At 58.3% G+C, this 10812-nt stretch overlaps 1 protein-coding gene across 1 annotated transcript; it reads right to left on the minus strand.

Annotated features, from left to right (window-relative positions):
* Nucleotides 1-6281: 6281 nt before the first annotated feature.
* Nucleotides 6282-8690, minus strand: LYPD2 (LY6/PLAUR domain containing 2). The gene is made up of 3 exons (XM_073018662.1): nucleotides 8543-8690; nucleotides 7209-7328; nucleotides 6282-6708 (listed from the first exon to the last, which is right to left on the minus strand). The coding sequence occupies exons 1-3, from the start codon at nucleotides 8598-8600 to the stop codon at nucleotides 6503-6505; spliced, it is 384 nt and encodes a 127-aa protein (XP_072874763.1). The 5' UTR covers nucleotides 8601-8690; the 3' UTR covers nucleotides 6282-6502.
* Nucleotides 8691-10812: the final 2122 nt, after the last annotated feature.

The following is a 10812-nucleotide window of genomic DNA, read 5'->3' on the forward strand; positions in this document are numbered from 1 at the left end:
TGGGTTGATGAATGGGTGGATGGGTGGATGGATGAGTGGGTGGATGGGTGGGGGATGAATATGGGATGGATGGGTGGATGGTGGGAGATGGATGGGAAATGGGTGGAGGATCTATGGGTGGATGGGTAGGGAATTAATAGAGGATGGATGGGGGATGGGATGGATGGGTAGGTGGGTGGATGGATGGGTGGATGGGGAATGGGTGGAGGATGGATGGGTGGATGCGTGGGGGATAGATGGGGAATGGGTGGAGGACGTATGGGTGGATGGGTGGGGAATGGATGGATGGATGGATGGGAGATGGATGGGAAATGGGTGGAGGATGGATGGGTGGGGGATGGATAGGAAATGGGTGGAGGACGTATGTTTGGATGGGTGGGGATGGATGGGTGGATGGATGGGGAATGGATGGGAAATGGGTGGAGGATGTATGGGTGGATGGGTGGGAGATGAGTGGAGGATGAGTGGGGAATGGATAGATGGATGGATGGGTGGATGGATGGATGGATGAGTGGGTGGATGGATGGATGGATAGATGGCTGGATGGGTAGATGGATGAGTGGGGGATGAATATGGGATGGATGGGGGATGGATGGGTGGATGCATGGGGGATGGATGGGGAATGGGTGGAAGATGGATGGGTGGATGTGTGAGGGATGAGGGGAGGATGAGTGGATGGATGGGGGATGAGAGGAGGATGAGTGGATGGATGGGGGATGGATGGGTGGATGGGCAGAGGATGGGTGGAGGAGGGGTGGGTGGATGCATGGATGGATGTTGGATAGATGTTTGGATAGGTGGATTTCAGAAGGATGGATGGATGGAGGATAGGTGGATAGGTGGGTGGAGGATAGAGGAATGAATGGGGGAAAGATGAGTAGATGGATTATTGAATGAATGACACTTGAGATAGTTGATGGGTGAAAAAATGAATGAATGGATTGGAGAATTCAGGGATGGAGGGATGGGTGGCTGTAAACGTGGTGGCAGACAAATGTGTAGTGAGTGAGTGGGCCCTTCTGAGGCAAAATTCGGTGCCGGAAGGAGCTCTGGACTGGCACCAGGAGTCCTGGGTTCTGGTCTTGGCCTACTGCTCTCTCCATCTGTGGCCTTGATGTGGTCCCTTTTTCCCTCCAGTCTTTGGTTTTCTGTTAGTAGTTGTGAAAGCTGAAGTGACCTGGCCTTGTGGGCTGAGGTGAGTTGTGTGAGGCTATGGGATGGTTGCAAGAAAGCCAAGGGAGGGCGTAGTTACTGCAAATCAAACAAAGGGGCTGACATGGGTTGGTGCACAGATGGCAGCCAAGAACAGCCTCTCCCCAGGGCTTGGTCCACAGATACACCCAGATGTTTCGAGAGGAGTCAGAGACTGTCCAGTTCTGGAACCTGAGCTCCACCCAGCCTTCCGTGTGGTTTATGTCTACTCACAAGACACTCTCACCCCACTTTCTTTCATCTATACACTGGTCAGGGGAACATCTGCCAGAGGGTGGTTGTGAAAACTAGCAAGTATTTGGCAAAGGATGGGTCTCCATCACGCTTTCACCTCAGCTCTGTGCTGATCACAGTGCAGGTGTACTTGGGGTAGAGGTGGGCAGATGCTGAGGACAGGGGTACTGCTCTCAGCTGCTGCTTGCATTGGCTTTGAAAGGGAGGGAAGTCCTCAGAGGGTGCTCTGGGTGGGAGTATCAGCCAGCAGAGGGGCACAGGCAGCCTTTCCGCTGTGTGGGAAGAGTGGGCACTAACTTGGCCCATCCTTGAGCCCAGCACCCTATTGGCAGGTGGAAAAGCAGCACTGTGTCAGACACGACTCAAGCAGGGAGAATTTATGCCCTAGTTAGGTGACTGCCCTCCCTCCTCCTGCCTCTCCATGAATCCACACCTTTTCCCGACATGCGGAACCGGGAGACCAGGTTTTTTGAGGGCAGCTCCATTTCCCAAACCCCGGAGTTCTCATCCATGGTAGGCCTGCAGCACTGAGCCAGTTCACACCAAGCCCCAGCTATCTGCCATGTCAGCCCAGTCTCTTTCCCAGGGGCCTGACCCTTTCTCCTTGGCTACACTCTCCACCCTCCTCTCAGAGAGACCAGCTAAAATTCAAACTGGCCATGGCACTGCTCTTCCCAGAAACGCTCCCTGGCTCTCCACTGCCTTCAGCATGCAGTCAAAAAGCCCCACCACCACCGTTGGTGTTTGATGCTTGCCTTGTCTGGGCTGGCCTGAGGGACTACTGGACTGTCATCTCCTCAAGTAGAACATGTTTCCATTCCTCTAAGAATCCTTCTCCCACAGCCTGGGTCTGACCATGCTGACCGTTGAGCAGTATTTGCTGGAGGATGGATGGATGGATGGATGGATGGATGGATGGATGGATAGATGGGGGAATGGATGGAGGATGGATGGATGGATGGATGGGTGGATGGATGGATGGACGGATGTGTGGGTGGATGGATAGATGGGGGATGGATGGAAGATGGATGGATGGGTAGGTGGAAGGGGGATAGATGGATGAATAGGTAGGTGCCTTGGTGGATGGATGGGGGATGGCTGAATGAATGGGTGGGTGGATGGGTGGATGGATGGGTGAGTGGATGGATGGGTGGGTGGATGGATGGGAGAGAGAAGAGGGATAGATGCAGGGGTGGGTGGATGGGTAGATGGATGGGGGGATGGATGGATGAGTGAATGAATGGAGACTGGACAGAAGATGGATGGATGGGTGGATGGATGGGTGGATGGATGAGTGGATGGATGAGTGGATGGATGGATGGATAGATGAATGGATGTATGGATAGATAAATGGATAGGGGATGGGTGGATGGATGAAGAGAGTGATGGATGGGTGGGTGGGCATATGGGTAGAAGGATGGATGGGTGAATAATGTATGGCTAAAAGGGGAGATGAATGGATGAGTGGGTGGGTGGAGGATGGATGGATGGATGGATGGGTGGATGGATGGGTGGATGGATGGAATGAATGGGTGGATGAGTAGTTAAAGACAGGCTTAATGTTGTTTCTTCCAAGGTGACCCAGGATGGGTATTTGTGGGCATTCAGGGTGACCTCTCCCCAGGGTACAAATGCTTTGTAACCTCTCTAACAGAACTCAGCACAGGTTTGGACACCCCTGGGAATGGGAATCTTACTCCTTCTCAGGGCAGAACCTGCCCCACTGGGACAGACCTGTTTCAGGCCTTCTTCCATGGGAGCTCGGACTTGCCAGTCTGACACCCCCAGCCTTGGTTCTGACCCTGTGTCCAGGCTGCAGAGCCAGTCACATCTCACAGGTGAGTCTGATAGCTAGTCAAGTTCCTTGGAGGGTTGAGTTTTTTTTTTTTTTTTTTTAGACGGAGTCTGGCTCTGTCGCCCAGGCTGTAATGCAGTGGCGCGATCTTGGCTCACTGCAAGCTCTGCCTCCCGGTTTCACGCCATTCTCCTGCCTCAGCCTCCTGAGTAGCTGGGACTACAGGCACCCGCCACCACTTTGTATTTTTAGTAGAGACGGGGTTTCACCACGTTAGCCAGGATGGTCTCGATCTCCTGACCTCGTGATCTGCCCACCTCGGCCTCCAAAGTGCTGGGATTACAGGCATGAGCCACCGCGCCCGGCCAGGATTGAGGTTTTTTTGCATAGACAGGCACTGAGTGAGCTCTCGGCTTTGGCTGCTGATTTAACAATGGTTAGAATAGAAAGGGGGAGGCAAGGAGCTGGAGGTGGCTGCAGTAGCTACCCAGGGACACTGACTAGTGGCTTAGATGGCATGATGACAGCGGGCACAGGGCTGAGGCTGAGGAAGATGTCCTGGCAGTGGGGTGGGGGGATTGCTAATGCCGAGATATGGGAGGTGACGACTGAGGTCCTGAGGGTGCTTTGTCCTCTTGAAGGTTAGTGCTGGGTTCCAGCTTTGTCCTGGCTCTCTTGTCTGCATTTGAGATCCAGACATCCCTGCCCTGGGGTGGGCTGAGCCCTGCTCCCTGAGGAAGTGTGGCAGGTGTTCATCCTGTTCTGGAAGGTCACAGCAGGTGGCCTTGGGAAGGTCAGGATTAGGAGAGAAAAAAGGACGGCTGGCAAGGTGGTCTCATCATTCCTCTGATTTCAGGGCCAGATGTGATGGGGCCGGGGCAGAGGGTGCTGGAACTGGCAGGTCCTAGAGAGGAGCAGAGCCCACCCCATCAGCCTGCCAGGGGTGGGAGTGGCCTGCGCCACCAGACACTGGGTTGAACTCCTCCCCTCCCCTGCCTGCTCCTGGCTCCTCTTCTAACCAAAATCTGGAACCACTGGCTCTTCCTTTTCCCATCAAACCATGCCCTGCCCTGCTCATTCCTACGGGCTGTGTAACTGCCCAGGGCACTGCACTGGTGGGGCCCTGGGTCCCTGCCCTGGCACTCACTATAAGCCCCTCCTACCCCACTGGAAAGCTGAGGAGTAAGCCTGGTTGAAGGACTTGGGTCATGGGGAATCTCAGGGACAGGCACCCAAAAGGTGGCATCGTGGACGGTGAGGTTAAGGTCAAAGATAGGACTCTAAGGCTTGGAATGGGCCTCACTCACAGCCTGTGCTTGGGCCTTAACTGAGCCTCTTCCCCTATCATTGACTGAAGCCTTTTCCTGATCACACAATCACACACTGAGCCTGGATCCTGGTTAGAGATCGAATCCCGATCCTTGGCCCTTGACTGAGTCATACTCTACGGCTGAGCCACAGGCTCACACACGGAGCCAGGACATCAATCATAGATTAAGGCTTGGCACTGGTTACAGACTGAGCCCTGATCACCGGCCAAAGACTAAGCCCCGATCCTGATTCCAGGCTGAGTCCTGATCTCTGATCACTGATAGGCCTTGTTCCCAGTCTCTGTAGGGTGTGTGTGTGTGTGTGTGTGTGTGTGTGTGTGTGTGTGTAAATAGAGTCTCAGACTCGGCTTTGAGGCCACTTTGTGAGAGTCTTGAGGAAAGCCAGCTGAGAGCTGTGACATGTTTGATGGCTGAGAGCGTGTCTCCCTCTTGACAAAATCAGAGCTCAGGGTCACAGCCTGGATGCGGCATCCAAGACAGCACTAGAATGTTCCTAGCCTCCCCTGCCCCTTCCTCTCCAGGAGGCTGCCCTCATTCTACCCCCAAGGCGTCTCTGACCGATGGTCACTATGTTCCAGGTGGTGGGACTCACTGGGCTGTGGGGGCCTGGCCTCTGGGAGCAGGCCCTGGACCATAGCGCCCACTGTGGACTACAGGTCTGGTCCCAGGAGGGTGACACCCAGGGGCCCAGAAACAGCTCCTGGAGCAGGGAGGGTGAGGTGGGTAGGCTCAGTGGGGGTCTGCAGGGTCCAGGGGGAGGGGCAGGTTCCAGGGTGAACATTCTTCTCTTCTGTCCAGGCTGGGGCCCATCTCCTGCCACCACCTCCCATGGGCAGCCCTTGGGAGGGGCCGGCGCTGGGTAGCAGGGCCACTGGGTCCTGTCCTTCCTCATGTCCTTGAGTTCCTTGTGTGTTTCCAGGACCACGTGCATGTGTGTGCATGCGTGTCCCTGCCTATGATCATGGGGAGTCTCAGCCTGGAGGCCTCTGGGGCAGAGGACTCCCTGGAGAGTTGCCTGGAGGACTGGGGCACTGACCTAGGGCCAAGGTGAAATGAAGGCCCCTTCTGCACCAGAACTTGTGCTGCCCTGGGCACCTGGCCCCCTGGGCACCTGACCCCCTGGGCACCTGACCCCTGGGCATCTGACCCCCTGGGCACCTGACCCCCTGGGCACCTGGCCCCTGGGCATCTGACCCCCTGGGCACCTGACCCCCTGGGCATCTGGCCCCCTGGGCATCTGACCCCCTGGGAGCAGAGCTAAGTGAGGGCAGGGATATGAAGTGGACATGTGGGGTGAGCCCGGAGAGGCAGGCAGTGGACTCACTGGGATCTGGCCCATGGCCTCCTCCTCAAAGCAGCCTCCACCATCAGCCTTGGGGCAAGGCCCTGCTTAGACTGGGGAGGTGGGTAGTGGGGTGCTCCAGGGGACAACCCCAGATCCTGGTCACTGCCTTGACCTTCTTGTCACCTGACAATGCCTTGCCCTCCTCAAGGCCTGCCAGATCTCTCCGTCATTCAAGGCCTGGCCCTAATGCCCCCTCCTCCAGGAGCCGGCCCTGACTTTAGCCTGGTAGATGTGGTGCTCCCTTGCCCATGGGTCTCAGCTCCTGCCCCACCCTGGTCAGGCCCCCACATCCCCTGAGAGCAGAGATCTGCATGGTTTGTGTGGGGGTCCCAGGCCCAGTGGCTGTTCTCACGATGGGATAGAGCTTAACATCACAGGAAGGCAGGAAGAGAGACAGACAAACAGGAACAGGGACATAGACAGGGTTAGAGATGCAGCTCGGGGCCCCTTTCTCTGCCCTGGAAGGCAGGTCTGTGCCCAGAAAGGAGACTCAGGAGTCCTGGTGCAGGGGGCACTTCTTCAAGGCATTCGGGGCTGGGCCGCACAGGGCCGGCTGGCGCAGCGCCATGGGGGTTGTGGGGGACTCTAGAGTCGGAGGTTCAGGAGTGGGAGAAGCGTGAGGGCCCCGGCCAGGCAGTGAGGGCTGTTCAGAGCAGGTGCCCCATCTACATTGCACAGCTCAGTGTTGCAGCAGGACACGGGCCGGGTCTGGCCGATGCCATCCACATCCGAGGGCTCACACTTGCTGGCGCAGGACTTGGTCACTGTGGAGTCCCCCTGGAAGGGGTACACTGTGGGGTGCGGGAAGAGTCAGCCGTCAGGGCTGGTTACTGCCTCCAAGCCCTGGTCCCTGCCGGCACCACCTCATGCAGGCCTCACTCTGGGGCCACCCACCCGGGTTTCCATCCCTCCTGGCCCAGTGCCCTCCTCTTCCTCTTTCCTCCCACTGGTGTTGTTCGGGTGTCTACCATGTGCCGCCTGGCATTCTGGCATTCTGCACCCGACCTGATGGGGCAGTTCTCACCCTGAGGTGACTGTGAAACCAAAGCCTATAAGTGTGCCCACCTTCCCCAGTCCCCCAAAATGAGGTTGCAGATGGGTTCCCACTGAAGGACAGGAGGGAGAGAGGAAGAAAGGGGAGGGCAGAGGAAGGCCTAGCTCAGGCAGAAAGCCATTTTTGGAGATGGGTGAGGTGGTGGCTGTGCACTGGGGCCACGCTGGCTGGTGGTGACTGGGCTGGAGGTGGCTTTGACCGGGAACCCAGCTCTGCCCACCTTCCGTGCCCACTGACCTATCTCCCGGGAGTAGAGTGTTGTCTTGCACATGGTTTCATTCATGGTACAGGTGGCGATGGTGTTGCAGTCGGACACTCCTGTGGGCTCCAGACAGACGTAGCAGTGCAGGGCTGGCGCTGGGGAGAAGGGACAAGGGCTGTCAGGCAGGCTTCACCCCTCCCAAGCCCAGAGACAGTCTGTCCTGGAAGCCCAGGTCTGAGGGGGACAGTGACACTGGCCAGGGTCAAGATGTCCACCAGCCAAAACTCAGGAACAATACCAGGAGCCTGGGGTTGGGGACAGGCTGGGCTCTGCCTCAGGACCCTGCATTCCAGAGTCAGAGTCACCTGCTGGGGGTGGGGATCCAGCCGGCAAGGCCTGGGCGGGGCCAAGCCAAGTCCCTTTGGAAACGTTTGGGCGACTCAGGGGGACTGAAGCCATGGCATCTTCACAGCAAGAGGCACCTCAGGCAGGAAGTCTCAGGTGGGGGCATGGCTGGGAGCAGGTTACCCCCTCAGTTTCCCCATCAGGGAAGTGCTGCTGTGGGGGTTAAGGGATCAGGCCAGGAGGCCCATGGAGTGCAGGGTGGACCAGGCTACGTCCGGGCTGCGTCTGGGTGCCCACTCGTCTCCCACAGGGACTTACAGGCCAGCAGGGGTACGGAGAGGCTTCAATTCCCTCCTGCTCCAGTGACCCCAGCCCCAACGGCAGCAGCCCAGGTGGGTCTGGCTGGCCCCCATGCTGGCTGGGGCAGCCAGCTGCACAGCTAGGCCTGACTCCTCCATCCCCACTTTGGGGACCCAGTGGGGCCTCTGCCCTGTCTGGTGCACCTGTTTCTGGGAAATGGGCAGAGCCATCCGCCAGGGGTCTCTGGGCCCAGCTGCTTCTGGTTGAGTCTAGGACATTGCCCTGATGGTTGTTTCAGGCCCCATGTGAGGGAGTCACCCCACCCCGTGTGTCTGGTTTCCCGACTCGTCTCCATCCCTACTGCCACCCCAGCCTCAAAGCCTCCCTGGGGTCCCCTTCCTTCCCCTGCTCAAGGCCCTTTGGGTGCCCATAGCTCCCCATAAAGTGCAACACCCAGGCTGGTGCCCAGGGATGTGGCTGGCTGCCCCCCACCCACCTCGAAGGCCACCCTCTGCTCACCTTCATTAGGCTCCCGCCCCCCTCACCGCCCGCCCCTCTCTCCATCTCCACCCTCCTCTCCTTATGGTCAGGGGTGGGCCACACTCCTCTGGCTTCTCCTGCCTCTGAGGTCCCTTCCTGGGGTGCCCTCCCCAGGAACAGTGCGCGAATGTCAGTGGGTGGTATCTCCCTCTGCCGCAGCTCCCCTGTGGGTCCCAGGCCTCACCGAGGTCTCCGCAGGCAGCCAGCACCAGCGCCAGGAGCGCCAGCCGCGTCCCCCTCATGCTCCGGCCCACTCCTCTGTGCTCTCACCCTAGTGGGAGTGCTCCTGCCTGGCGGGGTACAGCGGACACCAAGTGAGGTGGCCGACAGACCGGTCCGCTGAGCGGATTAGTGGGATCAAGTTTCCCGAGGGTGGAGGTGTGAAGACCCCGCCCCAGGCCCGCCTCCAGGGGCTCCCCATCCTTCCAGGCTGCTCCTCCCACTCCCAGCCTGGCCCTCTAGGCCCACCCCACCCACCTGGGACCCTCCCTGTCTCTTCCTCATTCCTCCAGTAACAGGCGGGTCCCCTCCCGGCCCCTTCCTGACCCCTCCAGCTCCCGCCTCCGCTGCCGTGGCCTGGGGCTGCCCCCGCTTCCCTTTGTGGGGACCCTCCTTGACTCCTACACACCCTATGCCTCGACTCTTCTTCCCACTCCCCTCCATCCAGGACAGCCCCCACTGACTCACCCCAGGCAGCCCAGGGACCCCCTCAGACGGCCTGGAAGGGGACAGGGAAGGGTGGTGGGCCGCTCTCTGCTGCTGGCTCCTCAGGGATCCTTCCTGCCTCAGGTCATCTGTGTTCCAGGGCAGATCCGTGTGCTGGATCTTCCCATATTCTGGGCTGGAATCTTCCCAGGAGGACCTTGGTCCCACCTCCCAGCTCCTTTGGGTGGTCAGGCTGGGTGTTGGGGGCCTGGGACTGAACTGCCACCCGGACAGTCAGCTACTCGGTTTGCTCAGAGGCTTAAGGAGACAAACACCAAAAACTACTGGGTTAGCAGAGAAGGTCCTGGATGGAGAGTGGGGTGGGGAGGAGCTGGGGTCCTTTGGGGGTGCTAATCCCATGCCCCCAGCCACCTGCCAGCTGGGCACCTTCATCTCTAACCTTCCGATAAGGCTGCCCTCAGGCAGGGCTTACTGCCTGCTTGCAGTTAAGGAAACTGAGGGAAAGTTCCTTGCCCTGGGCTCAGACAGGGGACAGTGACTTTGGGTTGGGATGACTCAGGCCATCTCCAGCTCAGCTCCCAGCTCCCCCTACGGACATCCCCCCAGAGTGCCTGCACCAGCCTCCCCAGGTTGCGTCTGGTCTGTGATCCTGCCACCTCCTGCTCCCAGTCCTGCTGCTGCCAGTGTGTAGCGTGTGGGGGTGGGGGGACAGAGGCATGACAAGCAGCCTGCGTCTTCCTGGGCCCTGGCCATCAAGGCCATGATGTCAGCTATGCCGAGACTCACACTGGAACTCTTCAGCCCGAGCACCTAAATCCCACCCCCTCCTGGTCTTTGCTCCTGCTGTTCCCACTGCCAGGAATGCCCTTCCCTCTCCTGCCCCATTGGTTGAAATTCTGTCTTTGGTAGACTGCACTCACCTGCCCGCACCCCCTCCTTGCCATGGCCCTTTTGGGGTCCCTGGGTTTTCCTGCTGGATCAGTTCTGTTTGGGATCTGGTCTTTGCCCCAGCGACTGAGAGAGCCTGTGTCTCCCTGAGCACTAGGTGGGGGCGGAGTGTGCAGGGGTGGTGAGCGGGGCACCCAGGATTCCCTAGCACTCCACTTGTGTCAGAGACTTAGCCTAGTGGATCTCACTTTTCCTCACTGCAGCTCCAGAAGTGCACAGTGCTAATGCATTTATTTTGCATAAGGAAACTGTGGCTCTTAGAAGTAATTGACTTAGGCAAGGCCGCCCAGCCAGGGCTGGGTGAAGGCCGAACAGCAGCAAGCCTGTCTGGTTTTGCATGGTGCCACTCAGCCACGCTGCAATTGGCCGTTGATGCTGGGTGCAGCTAACTGGATTAGACACCCCACCCTACACACCCTGGGTTCCTCTTGAGGCCTGACCCAATTCCTCTGACATGGCATAGCCCAGCTCCTTCCTGTCCTCAGACCCAGGGGCCCCACCTGTGCCTTCTACCCAGAACACACGCCTGGCCCCCAGGCATCCAGCTCCTCCTAGAATTTCTGCCTGACCCCCAATGGAGAGATCCAGGCTAAGGCTTTCTGCAAAGTTGCAGCTGCCTGATTGGGGTGTGGAAAAATGTGGCCTAGCCAGGGTCTGGGCCGGCTTTGTTTGGGAGGACTGTGTTTTGAGAAGACCACACCCTTCCCTCCTCAGTTCCACTAGGAACTTCTGGGTCAGGGCTCAGTGTGTGACCAGAATCCGGGATCAGTGTATTATTAAGATCAGGGCTCAGCATATTACAAATGTCAGAGCTCAGCACATGACCAGGATCAGAGTCAA

Source organism: Chlorocebus sabaeus, chromosome 8 (genome assembly GCF_047675955.1).
Source record: "Chlorocebus sabaeus isolate Y175 chromosome 8, mChlSab1.0.hap1, whole genome shotgun sequence".
In the NCBI taxonomy this organism is placed as follows: Eukaryota; Metazoa; Chordata; class Mammalia; order Primates; family Cercopithecidae; genus Chlorocebus; species Chlorocebus sabaeus.

Coding starts and splice junctions, on each gene's coding strand:
- LYPD2 (XM_073018662.1), bottom strand. CDS start 8,600: ATGAGGGGGACGCGGCTGGCGCTCCTGGCGCTGGTGCTGGCTGCCTGC. Junction 7,329..8,542: donor GGCTGCCTGCGGAGACCTCG/GTGAGGCCTGGG, acceptor CCTTCTCCCCAG/CGCCAGCCCTGCACTGCTAC. Junction 6,709..7,208: donor ACTCTACTCCCGGGAGATAG/GTCAGTGGGCAC, acceptor CGCACCCCACAG/TGTACCCCTTCCAGGGGGAC.